The 23,954-nt window shown below is 38.7% G+C and overlaps 1 protein-coding gene across 26 annotated transcripts in view; it reads right to left on the bottom strand.

The window, feature by feature from the left end:
* SOX6 (SRY-box transcription factor 6) overlaps positions 1 to 23,954 on the bottom strand; it is a 765,761-nt gene that overhangs the window by 181,904 nt on the left and 559,903 nt on the right. For 23 of the 26 annotated variants that reach the window (XM_061610274.1, XM_061610275.1, XM_061610270.1 and 20 more), the window contains one exon: positions 8,869 to 8,992. The exons of 1 other annotated variant lie outside the window; for it this stretch is intronic. In XM_061610274.1, the coding sequence (XP_061466258.1) occupies positions 8,869 to 8,992 (124 nt within the window). The remainder of the gene's footprint in view (positions 1 to 8,868; positions 8,993 to 23,954) is intronic. 2 more of the 26 variants (XM_061610279.1, XM_061610282.1) reach the window with 1 other exon arrangement.

Here is a 23,954-nt window from a genome sequence, read left to right as displayed (position 1 = left end):
GCATTCAGGAGGGGGCAAATATTCAGAGCAGGGATGGTCAAATAACTAAGTGCACAGCATCCCTTGAGTAAGCTCCCACTTCAGTTTTGGTCACCCCCACTTCTAGCTTCTGTCATCCTCTCTCAAGCAAAAACAAACATACATACCCTGCTTACTTTGGGGAGAAGGAATATGCTCCCACCAGCACAAAAGCATCTTTTCCCACTAGGGTTCTGCAAATCCCAGGATCCCCAGCTGGAAAAGATGTTCTAAGATGTTTTAAGAGCAGCAAAGACTGCAAGGAGCACTTGGTCAAAGTTCACTGCTACCCTTCTGATTTTTGCTTCGCTTTGTGATTTGTTAATGTATTTTATTGGAAGTTGTAACTGCTGCTTTTTGTAAATTGTATTGTTTTTATTGATGTATTTTTATATTTGTGTTTTTTTGTAAGCCGCCTTGAGGGCCTTTTGGCCAAAAGGTGGGGTAGAAATAAACAATAATAAATAATAATAAGAATAATGTTCTACATTTCAATTGAAACACTTATCGACTCTGCTGCCACCATCCTTTTGAGTTTTTTTTTTTAAGTGTTTTGCACAAATGACTTCTCAAAAATTTCCAGCCTATTCACAGGCAAAGGAATTGAAAGGACCAGTTCACCAAATTTCTTCTGGGGATGAGAAAAAGAAAAACCTCATAAATTTGCTCAGAAAAATGTCTTCTGAAATTTTTTATCTCAGCTCTGGTTCCCCTCCCCACAACTGGGATAGGAGAATTGTTTGGGGGCAAGGTAGAAAGTCATCTATATCTACCCTACATACCGCTTTGAAAATATAGCCTGTTGAAATAAACAGACTATTAATTGGATAGATAGGTTTGTTCACATTAATCTTTTGTCAACGCTTATTTCCAACATTGCTCCATGTCCTCTACCCTGCCTTTGTTGCTAAAATGTAGACCTTGGGCCAGGGCACTGTTTGTTAGTTTTTTGCCATGGGACTCTATGACGTACCATGCATATTTATGGTGGAATAAAGGATGGTATACATCTATCAGCATTTTACATTTTATATAAATAGTAAGCACTAGAAACAAGCCCACAAAATCTCTCATTTTAATTTTTAAAATTAAATCCTGGGTACTACTGCAATTCAGGGGTATTCATAATGTTGCTGCTATAAGAAGAAGACCTGGAAATAAGAGGTTGCTGCCTGTGTGAATATGATTACTCATATATGCCATCTTTTCAGATTATCACCACCGCTGGGCACTGTCAAGAGTTACCTCCCCATGTCACTTTAGCATGCTTTTTCAAAGTAGAAAACTGAATAGGGGAGGGGTAGGGTTAAAAAAATAACTTGCAATTAAAAATACAGTGATTGATAAATTACACAATAACCAGACTTTAATAGAGTATCACTTCGGCTTCTTATTTAAAGTCAGTGTTATGTACTATCTCTAGGCTATGTTTTAATAAGCTGCTCCTCTGTACATTTTTACATTTATAATAACCAAGCTGCTTTGCACCAACTTTTTCAGATTGCATGTAGAATATAATAAGGCAGATGCAGTACATAAGGATCCAAAACAATGCAATCAGGGAACGACAAGTTTCCCCCTATGCACATACACTGCCATTCTCAAACCTCCAACCTGCACATAAAACACCCTCCCTCTGCTTACCACTCAAAGCCCTACAGGACTCAGACAAGCTCAGTGTAAATGTTAAGTTGCTTTCACTTTTTAAACAAATTGGGAAGTTCTAACCCACAAGGTCTCTCTGCATCATATCCATAATACCTCATCAGACCATTGAGCACAGTATGTGCTTGTACACAGTCCACTAACAATTGGCTTCTGATTGCATTTGGAGCGCTGCTACAATGCCTTTGCTAACCTACATTGTGCTGGTGTCCTATGGAGTAACATTCATAAAATCTGATCTTATGTCTTCCCTTTCTATGAGGTTGATTTTAGCCGGCAGTGGGCTGCTGTTGTTTTTTAAATAACTAAATTGCTTTCTTACAGTATAAAACTCTTGTCTCTTTATGGTTAGATAATTCTGCTTATCTTCTTTGAAGGCTAAACAAAATTATCTGAATATAGAGTATCCTCATCAAAAAGTTAAATAATGTTTCTTTGGTAAATAGACTTTTTTAAAAAAATTCACAAAGATCTTGAATTAATGATGCTTTAAATAGGAGAAAAATAAGCACTCAAGTACAAGCATGGACTGCATTGCTGAACATTTCCAAGGCATTCTTTCTTTAAATATTATGAATTATTTATCCCATGCAGCAACCCTCATCACCATTTCCCCCTTTTGTAAGTTCAATACTAGTTGCTTTATTTGTACTAAAACATTTTCCATGTCAAACATTTTTTAAAAAAAATCAAAACCTAAAATAATTCCCTGTAGCACTCCTTTTTCACAGCTGTCATGCTCCATAGTTTGAAATAGCTTTATATGTGTGTGTGTGTGTACACACATACATATATACACATATATATATATATATATATACAGACACACACACACACACAAACACACCTTGAAGTTAATTTATTAACACCTGCACCACACCCTATAGTATCCTCTGGATCACCTGCTGGCTATGGGTTTCCCTTTTGCTTATGGCAAACTTATATTCATTCCTCTGTGTTTCTTTCCCCCCTAAATCATAAAGGGTCCCTTCTGGGATTAAATCTGAGCATTTTAAAGTGAACTGTATATGTTTAATATAATCCTACTGCATTATATAGCATTATCCAGAGAACAAAGCATGACACTTCATACCAATGGAATGTTTTGCTGACAGGAAACTAAAGCAGGGGCAGGTTCCTTGTCTGGAGAGGCAGGGGCTAAGGGCAAGGGGACAAGGACAGAGATAGTGAACATTTTAAATTTTTAATTACAGAAGGTGCATATTTCCCCTTTTAATTTTCTAAGCACAAAAATGGATCAAGAGCTTCTTGCAAGCTGTCTTGGCAATCTATCACTCAACATGTTGTAGCAATTTTTTTCAAATTTGTTACTGGATTTGGAATGCTTGCATGAGGACCTATTCTTCTTTAATTTTATGAAGGTAGACAAAACAAGTCAGAACAGGTCCTTTGAAGGTATAGGTGTGTGTGAGTCTTGATTATGGGAGAATGGCTCAAGGTAGGGGGGGAAACCAATCCTTCATCATTCCTTGTTTTGCAAACTAGCCTTCTCAGCAAACCTGCTTTGTTGATTTTCTAGTAGTGAATCTATTGTTTACACACACACACACACAAACACACACACACGTACGTGCTTATATGTCCCAAAATGATTCATCAACACATTTCACTTATCCAACTGGCCAGTAATTTCTACACAACTGGCAACACATTGTTCTAAATCCAGAGCAAAGCAATGCTTACTGGTTTTGAACATTATGAGCTGCTCTGTACATTTTAGTTTTCCTACATGGAAGGCTCTTCCATGTTCTGAGATAGTTGTAAATCCATGTACAGACCATAACTTGTGATGATCCTATGCAAATGTCTCTTGCTCTGTGTACACAAGTCAGGAAGTTCAAATGACTGCCTCTATTCCCTACATGTTTACCCCTTTGAAAATTGATCCCTTTCCCTACCAGTGTATTTTCCAAAGCAATGTTAATGCTAATTAATCTAAATTACTAAATAATTTCACAGAGCTTCCTAGAATAAAAAGCAAAGCACTTGGTCTGCAGCTCTCTGTTCTTTATAGCTGTTTGCAATATAATTAAGATAATAGCAAAATAGATAGCTCAAATTTAAGGTCTTGCAATAAGAACATCCAAGATGACAAATCTGAGCTATGTAGATGCTCTAGTTTAACAAAGTTTGTAGTTAAATCTTAAGCACATCCTTTCACCAGCAAGATATAGAGAAACTATAGATCGGACAAACTAAAGAAAAATAATGCATCAAAATGATGATTCCTTATACTATTCAGCATTATAGTATGCCCATACATAACATCTCATTTTTGTTTTTATGCTTTGCTTTTAGCATATATATTAACTGAATGACTGCAAATATTAAGAACTTAAGATGAACCCTCTTGGATCAGATCAAAGGTCTATCTAGTGAAGCATCCTGTTTCCATAGCAGACAACCAGAAGTACGTGGGAAGCTCACAAGCAGGATATGAATGCAATAGCATTCTCCCACTGCTTTGTCCTGCTTTTTGTGGGGGGTTTTTTGCCCTTACAGAAGAACATAGGAAGCTGCCTTATACTGAGTCAGTCCATCTAGCTCAGTATTGTCCACATTGACTGGCAGCGGCTCTCCAGGATTTCAGACAAGGGTCTCCCCCAGCCCTACCTGGAGGTGCTAGGGATTGAACCTGGGGCCTTCTGACAGCAAGGCAGATGCTCTACCACTAAGCTACCCTTCCCAGCATGGTACAAATGGAAGACTGGGAAGGAGCCTAAATTGTAGAATTAGCCATTTCTGGATTTTGAACTTTTGCAGGTATGAATTAACAATAATAAATATATACTTATAGGCCATCACATACATTGCCTAAGAAATCCTCATAATAACTCTGTAAAGCAGCTCAATATTATTATCTATATGTTGGAGATGAGATAGTAGTTTGCCTAAGGGATCTAGTGAGCTCATAAATTAGCTGACATTTGAATCTGCGACTTCTTAGCTCACTGCTCACTTTCTTAGTCATAACACACCAGCTCTCATATTTCCTATTCAGAAACATCACCCCCATGCTTGACTAAATTAACGGTCACCTAGCATGGCTTAGCATTTGCCAAAGAGATCATATCATCCATAGTAGAAAGAGGCAAAGCAATCAAGAGTAATTGCTCTGTCCATGCAAATAATTGTTGGCTTTGTAATAGCTCTACTTCCTGTGGCTAATTTAAATATGGTCCAACCTCTGCAGTAAGGTGTCCTGGGAGAATGATCAAGTATATATGGGTAAGCAGTCAACAGTAATTTGAGTTGCATAGCACCTTAAAGTTTTAATTAATCCAGTATATGTTATAAATACCAAAAGGAGTACCTATAAAAATTAATTAAGTGATCTATGCAGCCCAGATTTCTCAATTAGTACTTGCTATGGTGGAAAATTATATTATACAATCTTGAGAAGTATGCTAGCTAATTTTTAAAAATATGTTATACATACATGATGATATTTGCTAGCTTGGGTCTCTGTAAACTCTTATAGCTGTGACACAAGTGGGAAGGTGGAAGACATGCTTTGTGTGCAGAAGGTCCCAGCTTCAATCCCAGATATCTCCAGGTTTTTTTAAAAAAGGATTAGATACAGGTGATGTGGAAGATTCCTCCCTGAGACCCCATTTGCAGAGACCCTATCTCACTGCCAATCAGAGTAGATAGTAGTACTTGGCCAGATGGAGTGTGACCTAACAGGAAGCCTTTTCTTACGTTCCATTTACATGCTTGGAACTCAAATTACCTGCACTGTTCTAAAAGGAAGGGGTGAAAGAGATTTATGGCAGGCATGCACAAACCTCCTCTTTCCCTTAATCCCCTTGCATGCTATGCTGCTTCGTGTGCAGAATGTGTAGGGCAGAGAAACAGGACTTTCTTGAGCCCTATAGGATCAATCCACTTCCTCACTATACCCACAGCACTGTGCTATGATTTCAAAATGATGCCACCATTTGCTACACAAGGAAAGATTGTCCTAACAGTATTCAAAGAAAAAAGAGTGGGGTTTGGTTTTGTTGTGTTGAGAAACAGGAAATGATCCTGAAATGATAGTACAATGCGGTGGGGTGGGGTGGAAGGGGTGTGGGGCGGAAGGAAGTGAGTATCCTTGCACTATTTTTTCTCTTTCTTTCTAGACAGCTGGTGCAATCTGAAGGTGAGTCCCTGAAAATGCCAGCTAGGGGGCTAGAGATAATAAAAAGAGTAAAAAAGACTATGGTCATGGATCATCTCAGTCACAGATTATAAATCTTTACAATATATGAAAACTGAGACCAGCCATGGCCATTGACTGGCCATCTGAAAAAAAGGGCAATTTAATTGTGAAGAAGCAGAGAAAGAGTAGCAAGCTTCTAGGTAAAACAAAAAGACTACAATATTATGATTTTCCCATACTCCACATTGCTACAACATGTTGAGTGATAGATTACCAAGTCAGCTTGCAAGAAGCTCTTTATCAATTTTTTTGTGCTTAAAAATATATGATACATATCCCAACAGAAAGCTTACTTGGAAGAAAACAGATGAACTAACAGGAGCAAAGAGAACTGTCTGCTGTTGACATCATTATGAATAGAACAACTTTCAAAATTAAAATATCAATAGTACATACTTAAATATCAACAGTAAAGGCTGTATCTTTTTTGGGGGGGGTCAAAACACATTCAGTGTTTGTCATTTACAAAGGATTTCATGTTCATTAACTCTAGAGACATCAAGCTGCTTGGTTTAAACTTTTGTGACCATAAAATTTGCTACATGAATTTGTAAGGCATTTATGAAGTTCATTATTTGTTTATTTATTGATTTTGGTATTACATAACCCAACATAGCTGTTGCTCTTTTTCTGGAAAGATAAGCAAGTTGCTCTGAGCTACAGAACGTCTGTAAAAGAAGTTCAGTAACTGAAAAAGCTACTTAAACTTTTAATCTTAAATTTTAAAGATTAAGCTATACAAACAACTGTTCTGGGGGCTTCTAGGGACTCTATGTTTAACATACGATATTGTTTTAGATGTTGGTTTTGATAGTCTCTGATACAAATTTTAAAATTTCATGATTACACTGCTATCTTTTTGTCTTTGCAAGTAAATAAAAATGAACTGTACATGGAAGAAAGTCTCTCCTAGAACTTCAAAAAGCAACATGGACGAACAAGTACATCTGTCTCTCAAACCGTGATAAAGGTACACTACTGAATTTGATGACATTCTTTAAAAAAGTTGTAAACTGCTTAGAGGTTTTCTATTCTCAAGCAGTATATAAATTTTGTACAATAAATAAATAAAATGCAAAGTTAATGTGACGTTTGGATCATTTGTGGTGATTAGAGTAGCTGTGACACCATATAATAGCAACGTCCAGTTTCTGTATTCATGAGAAGCATGCATAACATTCAGCAGATATGTCCCAGGAAGCTTTTTACTTCAGGTTCTATAATAAAAAGTGGTACAATTTCACAGATAGGTTTCACAGTTAAGGAGCTCTCACACCATGCTCCAACATGAGATCTAAGTGAACAGTATGGAACACATCACGTGGTACGTTTGAGGACTATTTCGTCTGAGTAAACATTTGATGATTTGTTTTGGTCAGACTTTGATTAAAAGTTGTGTGGACTGCTGGGAAATAGATAAAATTGCTTTAAAGGTCATCCACCAAGATAACACAAAGTTGTTCACCATTGATGGAAAATTACCAAAAATAGTCACTGGGCAGTTTACAAAGAAATTAAATAATTTAAAACAATGCATAATAAGCATGTGCAAACTACATCAATAACTTTCCTTAAAAATTAAACCTACAAGCAGGGACTGTGCCAGTTTTCTTATCTTATATACCTCAGTTGTTCATATTGCCAACAGAAAAACTGGTTGTAATATTTTTAGTACAAAAAAGGACAATGTTTCTTATCCACATGAGAATATTATCATTTCACATAATAGTTAGGAGAAGTTAGGGCAAAGGATGTATCCCAGTTCACAAAGTTCCCAATGACTGAGCTGAGGGCTAGATTTTAGCCAGTCCGGTCCAAATCTGACTTTTAGCATCTGTCATACCTAGAAATCCATTTTCCATAAATGCATTTTTATGAAACTTCTAAGACAGAGCAGAGCAGAACAAATGGAATAGTTTCTGCGATGTTATTCGGCACTGTATCTTACTAAACTTACTTGAAAAGTGTTTATATTTAACTTTGATTACATTTAATATGTAGTTTACATTCTAAAACATACGGGTTTGTTTCAAAAATGATCCCACCTCTGCACTGCAAAATTCCTATTAATAACAGCAGCTGATTTCAAATGAAAATTTTACATTTAACATCCATAGGAAATTCTGTAATCATTTTTTGTTTAATACTAATTAGAGAGGGAGAGATGAATGAGGAAAATAAAGATGCTGCTTCTGGGCTGAGATCTGGGTTTACAAGGAATATGCACGTGAAAATAAGGTTGACTCTTATTTACTTAAATATCTTCTTACCCTAAATTTCTTTGCTAACATTTAAAGCCCTGTTTACAAGGAAACTCTGAAAGTAGCTTCAAACCATTATATCTCTAATTGAATTCCCCAGGAGCCCAATAAACTCAAAGGGATAAAGAAAGAAATCATTACATTTGCTGAATCATCTCCAAACATCTCTCACTGCGAAGTTGCATGGCCAGTTACAAGCTTCAATTGATGATTGTGGCTGAACTGCTGAAACCTCTGTTATTTATATGGAAATTGGACAAATTGCTGCCCATTTGAAATTCAGTCTTGTGTACCTTCACTTTTTATCTCTAAAGAAGGCTTGCACAAAACACTAGTATGTGTATATCCTGATAAAGGGTCTAAAAAAGAAAAAGAGATGTAACCTTCTTACAAAGAACCAGCATACTTCCGCATACAAATTAACAAAGGAAGCGAGTTAATAAATTGAAAGGAAATAATGTTGTGGTATACAGAAATAAAATAAATATGGTCCTGCACAGCCAATTCCCTGGATATCTCTGGAAGAAATTTTCAAGTTCACTTGCAGAAAAGAAAAAAAATCCTCATATTTCCTATTCTCTCCACCCCACCCCCTTCCCCAGCTTATCCTTTTACATATCACTGTCCATACCAGACAGATCACAAGAGAAGTGATGGCAATTTAACATGTTAAATAGCTTCACAACCCTGTCAGCTTACCTGGCTTGTATGTTATTCCTGGGGGGAAAAGGAATCCCTGCTGGGCTGCAGCAGCCGCTGCCAATGTCCGCTGGTCGTGTGGAAAAATTGGGATCATGAGCGGAGGCATGTGACCCTGAACCTGCTAAACAGAAGAGTCTCTGATCAGAAATAGCACAAATTTGTCCTGACAGATAACTCTCCAAAACTGATATCGTGTTGCTGTTTACAGAATCCCACCAAACCTCCTCCTAACCATAATCCATGTCAATTTCACATTATCACATCAAAGCTCATATTAACATTGCTCTCCCTCATTGTCAAAGATGCAACTGTCTCGTTCACCTGCACTTTTTGTGATTCTACTATGCTTTGCTTAATTCTTCTGCTGGCCCTGCACTAAAACAAAAATATTCCCTGGAAGGGTAATGTTTTGTTTAATTTCTCTCTCCCTCTCTCTCATTATTATTTTGTGTCCTGCTCCTATACTTCAGAGTTTCATTTGTCTCTAAAATTATGTTCATGGAAAATCTGCCATATTTGAGCACTTTTTAAAAATCAGCCTATTGTATTGTGATAATATATTGCAGATAATTCAGTGTTTTCAGAATATTAACACAACTTCAGCATCCCCTGCAATGAAACCAAAATTCTTGGCTCCCAATGAAACTAATATCCCTTGCCATACATATCTCATTGTAACCCGTAAAAATCACATGTCTATCTAATCCATTTGAACATTATCATATAGCCTGATATTTTTGGTGTGGTATTAAGCATTTCAGAATAAATCCCACTATTTCAAATTTCATTTGACCTTCATAAACGTACCAAAAGCCAAAACACTAAAATAAAATAAAAATGCAAAAGTGGAACATTCATCATATCGTTATCAGACTTTATATTTGGGCAAACAGAACTATACAGATGAGAACCATGTGATCTTCTTCAAATTCAGACTTTATATTTGGGAAAATAGAACTAGAGAGATGAGAACCATGTGATCTTCTTAAAATTCAGTTTTATTTTTCCAGATCCTTGTTTCATGATAGCCATGCACAAGAGGGCTGGATCAGATTTTTTTTTTTTTTAATCTCCTTTTGGCTTACTCAGAAATAATGTGAGGTTTTTGCTGATAACTACAAAAAAAGTATAAAAACATTGTTTTATTACCAGAAAATAATTTTGCCACCTTCTCTTGTTGCAAACAAGTGGCTTCAAATACTATTAAAAAGTTAAAATGAACTTCGGGGTTTTTTTTATCTAATTCCTAAAAAAACTTTTTTTACTGGTAAAAATCCATGTGTTGACCTATGACACTGTTTAAATGGTACCAAATTTTCTTGTCATATCCATGTTCCTCTTCCAACCTCTGATGTAGACCAGAAAGGCTACTATGTGTATGCTTCTAAAAAAGTTAATTTACCAACAACTCTTCTCTGGGGGAAAAGCCCTAAGATGTAGGTTAATATAGGTCAAGCAAAATATAAACACTTTACAGTATTTTTAAGAATCCATTTCCCAGGAAAATCAACTTATAATAAAAAGGTCTTTGTGCAATTACTGCCATAGCACTAGGGCGTGAAAGGAACTAGCTAGGAACAGCCATTTCTTTTATTTTAGCTGACATAAGCCCAGTTTCTCTATGTTAGCGACAAATTTAACATGGTTAAATTGAAGTTGATCCCCCAGTGCCCAGTATCAACTTTTTATAACACTACTGAGTTTGTTGCATGATAATTGTTTCTACAGGCCACTAATAAACAAGCAAAAACAAAGCTATTGTTTAATGGCAGTATGAGGGAAACACCATCACGTCGGAACTTAATGAAATGTGTTTTACAATCACTCTGAGTGCTTTCAGAGTGGATATTGAATCAAACTGATACAAGGTCACTCACAACTCCTAGATGCTAAATAGTAAAGAGCAAAAATACAGTAATATAACACAATATCCAGACAAACTTTTGCTGGATGACACAGGAAAGAATGAAAAGACAACAGCATTTAGTTGAGAAGGAAGAATAAGCATGCACGCTCATGCAGAGGATATTTCTGGAAATGATTGAGCCTTGTTCCTCTAGTGTACATGATTTATGACAATTGTACATTAAAAGCAAAAGTAGATGTTATGGAAGCGGGTACAAGAGAGAGGGCATTCTCAGTGGCGGCCCCCACTCTTTGGAACTCCCTCCCACAAGATCTCTGGCACGCCTCTTCCCTAAATGTATTTCGGAAAGCCTTAAAGACCTGGCTCTTTCAACAGGCCTTCGGGGTATCCGGGGAGGGTTAATTGTTATAACTGTAATGCCTCCTGCCCAGTTTTAATATTGTTGTTGCAGATGTATTGTTTTTATATTGTATTACTGTATTTTATCAATTGTATCTTAACGATTTTGTAAGTCGCCTAGAGTGGCCATTGGCCAGATAGGCAACAAAGAAATTAAATTTATTATTATATTATTATTATTATAGGGTTACAGTACTGAGTAGCAGCCCTATGTCTATCTTTTTCTTTCTTCTCTGTAACATCCAGGGAAACCCATTGTGTGACATATCAGTCATGCCGTGAGTGTCTCCATTACTACTTCACATCACTGACTGCTACTGTATATAGGTGTATATGGTGGTTTATTTATATTAAAATTCCAGAGAGGCTATTGACTTGTAGAAATCTATCCTGGTCAGGAGCTGCCCTACACTACCTGCCAGTAACTGACAACCAGTGCCCTCACCCCCAAACCCCAAGGGTAGATCTAGGCTGAGTTGGGTTTTTTTGTAAACTAGGAAACATTTTATCCGTTTATTCCATTTAATGTTTTCAAGTGTATTTATTTAAAGAGAGTGCCAGTGTGGTGTAGTGGTTAAGGTGTTGGACTACGACCTGGGAGACCAGGGTTCAAATCCCCACATAGCCATGAAGCTCACTAGGTGACCTTGGGCCAGTCACTGCCTCTCAGCCTCATGAAAACCCTATTCATAGGGTCGCCATAAGTCGGGATCGACTTGAAGGCAGTATATTTACATTATTTAAACAGAAGCATAATTATTCAGTTTGTCCATCCATCTGTCTGTTCAACCAATGTTTCTGAGAACAGATAAAACAGAGACACATTTTCATAATATATTTGTACAGAACAGCCAGATGACATTTCAGTCCAATTTCAAATAAAAATGCATTAAAAATGTTAATTATAATTTTAATTATTACAAATCCAAAATCATCCATTATGCTATCCTACTTTAACTGCCATTACCACCATATCCAATACTGAAAGAACACTCTTCAGTTAATTTTAACCTGTAATTACAAAATACTTCAAATCAAAAACACTCTGCGCTCTTAAAACATTATTTTTCTTGCATTATAGTTTTGAAAATTCAGTCACTAGTTCTTTTATATCCAGTTTTCCATGTTCTTCTGACATTGTGGCAAGCCCAACAAGTCTCTCTTGGACCACTGTTGAATGCAGATATATTTTTATCAATTTTAAGAGAAGCTACATTCCCCACTAGCTATGGAAACTGGCAAAGTTAAAAGAATCCGTAGAGCTATAAAAATGTTTGGAAAACTGTGAGTTTATTTTCACAAGCAAACTTCATTATTACTTCAGTATAAATCCACCATCTCTCTTAAAAGCCATATTTACAGAGGGAGTGACTTACTCGCAAGGTGGGTGGGTAGTTGAATTCTATGAAAATGGAAATGGACTGCCTTCAAGTTGATCCCGACTTATGGCGACCCTATGAATAGGATGTTCATGGTAAGCGGTATTCAGAGGAGGTTTACCATTGCCTCCCTCTGAGGCTAGTCCTCTCCAGCTGGCTAGGGCTGGCTCAGCTTGCCGCAGCTGCACAAGCCAGCCCTTCCTTGTCTGCAACTGCCAGCTGGGGAGCAACTGGGCTCCTTGGGACTATGCAGCTAGGGCACGTAACCCCTGAGCCACTCACTGTGGGGTGATCTTTAGCTGGCCCTTTACTCCCAGGAGACATGAGCGAGGATTTGAACTCACAGGCAGGCTCTCTTCCCCACTGTGCTATACCGGCTGTTGTTGAATTCTATATATGCCCTTAAAACAGTAAAAGCAATAATTAAGTTAATAACTATGCATGGGTGTCCACCTTTTTGGGCCCAAGGGCACACTTAGAATTTTGAGAAAGTGCCATGAACACTGCCACAAAAGGGATGCCATAGGCAGGGCAGGACAAGTCACAAAATGGCAATCATGCGGGTGTGAACAATCAAGCAAAACATTTATTTCACAGAAGGCCTAAAGACAAGTAAATTGCCCACAAACCTTAGTAAAAGGCATATGAGCCCCAAAACATAAAGCTACTCCTTCAAATCTAGTCTTCTGCTCCAACATAATATCCATTTCACAAAAAGCAAGTCATTTCCCCAAATCATCTCTAAATAACACATACCACCCATTCCCAGAAGCACAACCTTTCCCTCCCACACAGGCTCTGGGTCCTCCATTTTTTCTTCTTCTTCCAGCCCCTGGCCTAGATCCTCCATTTTTTCTTCCCCCATAGTAACTACCTTTCCTTCTTCCAAATCAGCCCTGCAGCACATTGGGGGGGAGGAGAGGGGAGGTAGCTGCATCTGGCAAACAGTGCTACACCAGAACTGAAATAATGACATTTTCATTATTTTATTTGTATATTTTATTTGTATTTTTCCTCAAATTAACTTGGCACCCTAGTTTGCCTATATGGACAGACCACCTCTATCCTGGTATTTTCAAAAAGTATTTAGGCTTCCCCTAAAAAAGCAAATATTGTGATGCCATGGAAGGAATATCTGGGGCAACCAGAGTCTAGGGTCTACCCTTTACCAATGTGGTAGGCACAACATCTGGTGGCTGAGGTTATACAGTGAGAAGCACAAAATGCCCTCTGCGAAGGGCCATAATATGGAAGAAATAAATCCCTAAAGGGTGGAGGACAAGCAAAGTGAAATATCCATGTACAATTCTGACTTGTAAACAGCAATCACAAGGCTTGAGAGGAGAAGGCATAAAGGCCACAAAGGGATTATTGGGCTGGAGTTGTCCCAAACATTCATATTCTATGAGCAGATGTGTATATTCCCAAATTTCCTAATATCAAGGCTATATGGCATTGTGGAAAGAGGCAAGTCTTTGTGTCCCTTGTTCTGAATGAACCAGGATAAAGAATATCTTGACCACCAAGGACAGAGGTATACGCTGTGTAGCAAGGATAGAAGAATTCCTACACCAGACCGAAGGCATAAGGTATGGGCTAGATTGTGCCAGCACTGGAGCATAATGTGACACCCCTCCTACACTTTTAAAATAGCACTCAAAGATGGTGATTTGAGCTATGAAACTGACATTCTCTTGAGTTTGCTTGAAGCAAACATTGGAGATGTAGCTCTTAGCGTTTTGTGCTAGTTGATTTAGGGAGATGAGGGTAGTCAACTTCATTAAGTCATATAAATTTTCAGAAAGGTTAATTGCTTCTCTTTTCCTTGAGTCTTTCTGAAAAATCAAGACACCAGCAGATGCTAAAGAAAAACTCAAGACTCTCTTTTCTTCCTATTGAGAAAAGCAACACATTCTTGCACCAGCACCTCTTTCTTTTTTCTCCTTTGCTAACCTGATGATGATGATGTCTTTTTATTTTTGCCATCTGCCCTGGAGCTTCATTAAAGATACATGAATGGACTAACTGGCCAGATATCTTGTGAGGAACAGGTGCTATTGTTTGTCCCTGAAGATTTGCACTAAAGATCTGACTCTGAATACTTGAGAAAGAGCATCTGCAGCAGTCAGTCAGAGAGCAACTTGGCAAAGACCTTGCTGTGTGCTCATGTGCAAACAGAGTGACACTCCAGGGGACTCTTTCTCTTTCATGAAGATTTAACTTTATCTTTTCTTACATGATTGAAAATAAGTATTAAAATCTGAATAATCCTGAGTAGCTTGTCACTCAGCTGCAGAAGCAAAAGTAAAATACAGATTCAAAGAAAATCAGTTGCCGATGTCTCTCAATTCACAAAGCAAATTTACAGCTGAAGTAATGACAGTTGAAGACTGTATGAAAACATATATTTTTCACCAGGCTTTGCTTAATTCTTCTATTGCCTCAGATTTTAGTTTCGGTGAACTGCTAAGTTTATGTTTGTGTCATTGCTTTAGTTGTGTCATCAACTCTGTGTGTGTGTGTGTGTGTTTGGAAAGAGTTTGATATAAGCTGTTCAGTGTATGAATGTTAAAGAGTTGGATGATGATGATGTCATATTCCCATTGGCATTTAATGCAGTAATAGTAGAAGGCAGGCTTTGCCAACCTGATGCCCTCCAGACACTTTGGAATACAGTAGCTCAGTAGCTGATGGGAGTTTGTTATCCAAAATATTGTTGCGCACCTCCCCAATCTCCGAGCGGTGAATCTCCAGGGGTCCTTGCGCTTGCCCAGGGGTTGGTTTCCTTGGAAAGAAGGTCAACAGAGTCTGTGGTGTCTTTATGAAATATGGTTTATTTAGACACATTCCAACTTGAGCTTAAGATGGAGGGGTGTGACGTCCTTCCCCAGCACCACCTGTGAAGCTCTCACTTGGGGCTACCAGCAGACAGGAACGTCAGGCTTATTCTTACCCTATACAGCTCTAGCACAGATCTCCCTAGATCCCACTGCTAGGAAGCACCACCAGTCACTTTCTGTAACCCAAATTTCCAGAGACTTTGACTAAGTCTCTCTATAGCTTGTTACTTTGTGACTGTGTGCCTATGCTGTTCCTAACCCCCTTGTATATTTATATTTAAAGCATACAACTCTGGGTTGCTCTGGATACGTGACTTGTTACAATCTCTCCCTTCACCGCCGCCACCATTAGATACAGTTTCTGTTCAGCCTTGGTAATTACCTTGCCCTCCCTTCTGGTCTGTATATTCCCCCAGCCAAGGATCAGGCCTTTGGTAAACCAAACAAGTATTTATTTAATATCAGAAATAACAAGATTACTTAAGGAATGTTTCACAAGCGTTTGGTTTCATCTATATTCTGTTAGGTACTTAACTTCTTACTAATTGCCTCAGAACTCCGACTCACTCTCCACACCACCAAACCTCCAAACCTCCAACCTCTCTCTCAACCTCTCAAACACCACCTCCTAAGCACCCTCTAAAAACCACCTTCCAGATTCAACTGTCATTCTTCCATTTACACTCCTAGCTATTCAAACGATCAGCCAATCATCCAGCATTCTACTGCTCATGTACTCCCCCCTCCTCTTTCACTCTACTTACCATATATCTTCTATATAACCAGCACTTACCATATTTACAATATAATCAGGAACATCACAAGGGGTTCAAAGCATCAGCAGTTGAAGAGATCTTGCTTTTCCATCAGACTTACAGGGGGTACCATAAAGCCATGGTGCAGGGACCCAGCCTCTCTGGATGTCTCCAGTCCCCAGCCTTTCCTTCAACCCAACTAAAAACACAAGCCTCTCTTTTTGGCCCCCGAGGGGGGCTCTCCTGAAGAGTTTCAGTAACAATAGGATCTCCCTGGCCCATTTGCCAGTGAATGGGCACTTGATAGACCTATTAGTCCACCTGGCCACTCTATTAGACTATCAAAAGAGACTCATCTGACCAGTGGAACAGGTTTCTCAGCTGCAGAGCCCACCTCCAAGTGCAGGGTTCCAAAACAGAGGCTGGAAGGAGACTCGTGGAAACCATCTATCTCAACCCCCAAACCCATAGCAACATCAAACATCAAGAGAGCACCAGGTTGGTGAATCCAGCTATAAGGCAACAGAATCAATAAGCACATTGACATTTTGAATGGGATAGAAGGAGAGGGAGGGGGAAAAGCAAGACTGCTCTTCCAGTGGTGGCATGGCATACAAGAATAATGGTTAGCACCACTTCTCTGAATAGGGCCTCAGTGACATGAAGACATAATATTGCATTTGCCACAGAAAGGTATTCATCCTTTTCTTTCTTTATTGAATACCTCGATGCAAAAATATTTTGGCCAGAATTTATTTATTTATTTATTTGGATGTGGGTTTTTAGGCTAACTTTTGTCATGCCTCCCTCGGTCCTCAGAGGACGATGAGGAGCAGGACATTGGCACAGCAGACCCAGGAGAGGGAACAAGTAGACCTGTCCCAGAAGCAGCTCCAGACCTTCCACCACTGGAAGATGTTCAGGATACAGCTGGGGCCCCTCAATGAGACTCAGACAGTGAACAGGAGGCCCCTCCACTCCTTGCAGAGTGAAGATGCCTGCGAGTAGCAGAGCAACACAGGAGTTCTGGCCATTTAAGGCTATAAACTCCTGGGAGTCAGAGGGCTGATTGCTAGCACCTGAACCAGGGAGGGGAGCTTAAAAGGCTGTGAGTGGCTTGGGGCTCTTTCTGGAAACATAGTTGACCTTTTGTGACTCCTTGTAGCCAGTCTGACTTGTGGTCTTTGACCCTGCCCTGTCTCATCGGATCTCTGGTACCTTGACTTTGGACTTCGCCAGGACTCCTGTGTTCTTCGCTCTCTTGGTATTTACACTGACTGTAACTGTGGGCCTCTTTGTCTCACGCCTGACAGATTTACGGCCTTGCTGCTGGCTGTTATCTGTTAATTACCTTACTGCAGCCATAAGTAAGTAGACAGAGACCGACAACCTTTAGAGCAAAAGCCTTCATAAGATGGCTTCCATAGGTATAAATACACAATATACAAACAGCCTGTTAGCATTGGAACTGAATGCTGTCAGAAGCTGAATTGTATCAGAATCCCTTAGCAACTGGGAGTGTTTCCCATTCAACAATAAGGAGATTCAGAAAAGGCTCAAAGTGTGTCAGAGGAGCAGGAAGTGAGATGGTTTCAGTTCAAATCAGCCAGACTTAATTTAGCATGTGGTCCGTTACAACTACATGACCTAGTTGCACCTATAGGACTTATTTCCACCTTCTAGTTTTTCTGACCTAGAGCTGTTTGTGGAGCTGAAAGAGGCAGTAGACAGGCACCAGAGAAGTACAATGACATGTGGAGAGACAGTGCCTTCTTCTTCCAAGACCTAAACACAGCAGATGCTTTCCTGGGTTTGAAGCTTCAATTGTTGGAGAAAGAAGAAGCTGTTATTACAATTGTCTCTCTCAGCTCCACATGCAGTTCTGGCTTTAGGTCACATAATGTTTTCCAATAGTGGTGCAACCCTGCTCAGCATAACATCTTGTGATGGCTGTGTATCCATTAAAAACAAGAAAAATTGTTTTAGATCCACTTGAAAAGAAGTCTCTCCCCATCCCACTCCACTTCAAGCAGTGCAGTCAGGTCCATCGATAATGTTATATGCTTTGCTTAGTTTATTTATTTATTTAATTTATTTATTATTTGATTTATATCCCGCCCTTCCTCCCCGAAGATTTATATAAGATTTTATATAAGTTGCAAGTGTCCACCAAGTTAGTAACATATGCTTTAATATTCCTTATACACTGCCTATGTTTACCCAATGCACATTTTAAAAAATGTGCACATGACAGAGACAGAACAAAATCTGTTCTAAATGGTCAGTTCTAATTTTATATCTCCGAATAATATTTCTAATTCTATGTGTATGTATGTGTGTTTGGTCAGGAAGAATGTTAAGAGATAATTTATTTTGGATATTTCAAACAAGTGAGTGGACAATACTATGATTCAGAAAAACGTAAGAGTTCCTTACTAAAGATCATGCCTTCTCCATAAAGATATAAGGACTGGCTTCATTTTAAAATATTACAGCTTTATAGAATTCTTCTGAATACTATTTATTTATTTATTTATTTATTTATTAAATTTCTATCCTGCCCTTCCTCCCAGAAGGAGCCCAGGGCAAAAAACAAGAGACTAAACACTAAAAACATCTTAAAACTAACTTGAAAATAAAAACATCTTTTAAAAAAACCACTTTAAAAGTAATTCCAACACAGATGCAGACTGGAATAAGGTCTTTACTTAAAAGGCTTATTGAAGAGGAAGATCTTCAGGAGGCACCGAAAAGACAACAGAGATGGCGCCTGTCTAATATTTAAGGGGAGGGAATTCCAAAGGATAGGTGCCACAACACTAAAGGTCTGCTTCCTATGTTGTGTGGAATGGACCTCCTGATAAGATGGTATCTGCAGGAGGCCCTCACCTGCTGAGTGTAGTGATTGACTGGTGATAACTAGCTCTATTTCTCTGTAACATTTGAAATGGGAGATGCCATGCATACCCTGGACCACTGTCTGGATTTAGTGCTAGGATTCAGATTCAGTTTATTGGCCCTCATCCAGTTCAGCACTAAAGTGCAGATATACCACTGGGTTTAGAAAGGGAAGAGGTACCAGAGATCATATTGTAAACATGTGTTGGATAATGGAACAGACCAAGGAATTTCAGAAGAAAATCACCCTGTGCTTTATAGATTACAGCAAAGCTTTTGATAGTGTAGATCATGAAAAACTATGGAATGCTTTAAAAGAAATGGGGGTGCCACAGCATCTGATTGTTCTGATGCACAACCTATACTCTGGACAAGAGGCTATTGTAAGGACAGAATACAGAGAAACCAACTGGTTCCTCATCAGAAAGGGTGTGAGACAGGGGTGTATTTTATCACCCTATTTGTTTAATCTATATGCAGAACATATATGGAAAGCAGGATTGGATCAAGATGAAGGAGGTGTGAAAACTGGAAGGAGAAATATCAATAATTTAAGATATGCAGACAATACCATACTCTTAGAAGAAACTAGTAATGATTTGAGACAAATGCTGATGAAAGTTAAAGAGGAAAGCACAAAAGCAGGATTACAGTCAAAAAGTCTAAAGTGATAACAGAACATTTATGTAACTTTAAAGTTGACAATGAGGACATTGAACTTGTCAAGGATTATCAATACCTTGGCACAGTCATTAACCAATATAGAGGCAAAAGTCTGGAAATCAGAAGAAGGCTAGGACTGGGGAGGGCAGCTATGAGAGAACTAGAAAAGGTTGTCAAATGCAAAGATGTATCACTGAACACGAAGTCAGGATCATTCAGACCATGGTATTCCCAATCTCTATGTATGGATGTGAAAGTTGGACAGTGAAAAAAGTAAATAAGAGAAAAATCAACTCATTTGAAATGTGGTGTTGGAGGAGAGCTTTGTGCATACCATGGACCGCGAAAAAGACAAATAATTGGGTGTCTAAACCAGAACTATCACTAGAAGCTAAAATGATGAAACTGAGGTTATCATGCTTTGGGCAAGATGAGAAGACATGATTCACTAGAAAAGATAATAACGCTGGGAAAAACAGAAGGGAGTAGAAAAAGAGGAAGACCAAACAAGAGATGGATTGATTCCATAAAGGAAGTCACAAACCTGAACTTACAAGGTCTGAACAGGGTGATTTATAACAAATGGTATTGGGGGTCGCTGATTCATAGGGTCACCATAAGTCGTAATCTACTTGAAGGCACATAACACACATGTACACATAAACAGTAAGACAATCTTTCAGGTATCCTGGTCTCAAGCTATACATTGCTTTGCACACCAAAATCAGCACCTTGAACTTAGCCTGGCAGCTAATGTGCAGCCAGTGCAATTCTTTCAGCAGCGGGGTGACATGTTGGTGATATCTTCTCTAAGTGAGCATCTATGCCATTGCATTTTGCACCAGCTGCAGCTTCCAGACTAGAGCCTGGAGGTTACCAATGCATGGACAACAGTGGTCAGGCTATCCAGTCCAACCAAAGCTGATAAAAGACACTCCTAGCCATTGAGGTCACCTGGGCCTCTAGTGACACAGATGGATCCAGGACCACCCAGACTATGAACCTGTTCTTTCAGAAGGAATATGACCCCATCCAAAACAGGCAATTGACCAGTTATCCAGACTCAGGAACCACCTATCCACGGACCTCCATCTTGCTAGGATTCGGATTCAGTTTACTGGCCCTCATCCAGTTCAGCACTAAATCCAGACACTGGTCCAGGGCATGCATGCTCTCTCCCATTTCAAATGTTACAGAGAAAAAGAGCTAGTTATCATCATCATATTGCTCAAATCTCCTGATGACTGCTACCAAGGGCTTCATATAGATGTTAAACAGCAATTGGAACAAGATGGTACCCTGCAGCACCTCACATACAATTGCCAAGGGGCCGAAAGACAATTACCAATGCTATTCTTTAAAACCAGCCCCAGAGATAGGATCAGAACCACTGTAAAACAGTGCCTCCAATACTTATCTCACCAAGTTGAAGCAGAAGGATACCATTGTAAATGGTATCAAAAGCCGCTGACAGATCAAGGGTTACACTCCCTCTGTCCTTCTCTCCGTAGAAGTCATCCATAAGGGTGACCAATAAATAAAAAGATACATGCAGACTGGCAGAGATTGTTTGGGTTCAGGAGTTTCTCATGTATGCATAGATCAAAGTCAGAGAGAGAGAGACAGAGACAGAAACAAATATACACATACAGTTAATAAATGAATTAGTGATATTTCTTAAAGCCAACTAATTCTCTAATTAGCGTGGGGAAAATGCTGCACACTTTAACAACAATTTACATATAGTGTTATTTGTCCCAGTCCACAATACAATTAGGATGTGTTACATTACTCTGCTCATAGATTATGATAAATTTGTAGTGAAGTGTTCATCTGATTGTGTCAGGCTAAATTATACATCTAAATTACCAATAAGCCCATAATGAGATGAGTAGTGCAGAGTTAGTTCACCAATATGAATCACCTTTGATTTTCTCCTTCTTCCCTTATAATGTAAATCCATATTTTTGCTGCCTCTCTACTGTTGGGACCAGTCTGTGTCAATACATTTAGTCATATGGCATATGGGAACAAAAAAGACATCTGAATGCTATTTCACAATGTTGAAAGAATGAAAAATGACTAATTAAATAACTTAAAACTGTCTGCACTTTAAAGAAAAAATCACTAGGAGGAAAGGAAGATGTCTCAGCTATAAAAAAATTAATAAAACATGTTCTGCAAAAGTGAATTTATGGTTCATTTAGAATTAGAGATCTACCACCTTCTCAATCCATACAAATGCATAATCTTGTCAATTAAATATTATTGTTAAGGTCTAGTAGTATGTTAAAATCACTTTAAAGTGCAAGTAAGGAAAATTCATGTATGTTTATTACTCCTTATGGGTCTATTAGTGGGCATTTTATTCAGATTCGTGTTGTAAAATCTGCATAAACTCAGCATATTGTTATCCCCATGTGTGCATTTGTTTGGTTAAAGCATAACAGCAAATCTCAGTTACTACAACTACTGAAAAAGTCAGGAGAGCTAAAAGAGTCTCACTTTTTAATCAGAATTAAACAGTTTATGACTACAGGAGTGAAGAGTTGACTGTTATGCAAATTGTCACAGCCAGCAGTCACTGTGCCGTGACAGAAGAAGTCCATTAATTCAAATATTCCATAAGACTAGTGAAGATGTATATGTTTCTTATTTACACTGTGACTTCTTTCCTCAAAAATAAGAAAAAATACTTTTTTCATTAAGCATTCCTATTCAGACATTTTAGTTCTACGTGTTAATAAGGTCAATTTATGTAATGGCTGGCTTAACTTTAGGGTAGCACTAAAGCCTGCAGTTGATATGTTCCCCATCCAACCAATCTTGGTTTCTTCATGTTTTCCTTAAATTCTTACTGACATTTGTTTTTTCAACAATGGTCATGTATTGTGTACTCACATAAAACACAAGGTTTCTATTTTATAGCATTACAGATTATCTAAATTTACATGGGTTGCTCCACCCCACCCCAAGATCTTGCCTTGAATCTCTGCCAATAGCTCTGAGGGAAATTTGAGGATAAATCTAATTACATTTTGTTAATGTAAAGGAAAATTCTCCATATATCAGTAACATATATATCTGTAATATTAAGAACAAAAATGTCAGTCCTAAACAAATACTTCAGCCCTAAACATATTTATCAAATCCTGATTGTAACTAAACATATCTAAATAGACACATTTAGTATCCAAGTATGCATATTCTGCACTGATACATACATTACTAAATCAGCATACAAATTGCATTGTGTCTCATGCTACGCCACTAACATCTAGAGAATGGACCCACATGCGCTGAGCAAATTATGCAGTTTCTTGCAATCGCAGTGACACACTTTTCTTGGGGGTTATGATGCTGGTGTAATTCACTTCCCCCCCCTTCTTATAGATTACTGGGATTGCTCAGGGAATCCAGCCATGCAGAAGCAGATACCACATCAATCTGAAGATATATCTGGGATCAATTTCTGTTGATACGGACTGCTGACGTGGACAAGATGCTTGCAGCAATGCAACAGACCATGTACTCTTTCAATCCTTGCCCCTCTTGGCTGATTAAAGCTAGCTGGTTTGTGCATGGCCAGGTGGGTCCATGGTGAAGTAAATGTGTATCTAAATGAGGGAGTGGTGCCTCCTGCCTGGACGCAATGGTTTATGACTACCATCCAGTTGCTAAAAAACCTTGGGAGCAAGATACTCAACAGTACAGTTGCAGGAAGATGCCAATTATCTAGACCCACTCCAGTCTAGGTTCAGACCTAGTTTGGGGACCAAATCATCCTTGCTTGTCCTGATGGATGATTTTTACAGAGAGAAGGACAGGCAAAGTGGGACCCCATTGGCTCTGTTCAATTTCTCATCAGCTTTCAATACCATTGACTAAAATATGACTCCAGGGGTTGGATATCGGAAGCACTATACTCCTGTAGTTCCACTCATACTTGTGGGGTCAGTTTCAGAGAATGGCATGGGTGGCTGTTCCTCAGGTTCCTGGCAGATGTACTGTGGGGAGAGAACCATGTTCTCTCCAATACTGTCTAATATTTCTATCTGGGATGGAGAACATGATCTGACTGATAGGCTGGATCCTGAACTCACCACCACGGACCACTTTGACAGGTGGGTAGAGCTATTCCTGTGTCAATCACCAGCATCACTATGACATCACTTGATAGATTTGTTTCCTTTGTAGTTCTTCCTTCCTTCCTTTGCAGGCAGACCTTGATTTCAAGCTAGGCATGCAAAGGAAGGAAGTACATAAGTCACAGTGCCCAGAG

Source organism: Rhineura floridana, chromosome 2 (assembly GCF_030035675.1).
Source record: "Rhineura floridana isolate rRhiFlo1 chromosome 2, rRhiFlo1.hap2, whole genome shotgun sequence".
In the NCBI taxonomy this organism is placed as follows: domain Eukaryota; kingdom Metazoa; phylum Chordata; class Lepidosauria; order Squamata; family Rhineuridae; genus Rhineura; species Rhineura floridana.
Note: the sequence above shows the minus strand (reverse complement) of the source record. Positions and strands in the feature narration are given on the sequence as shown.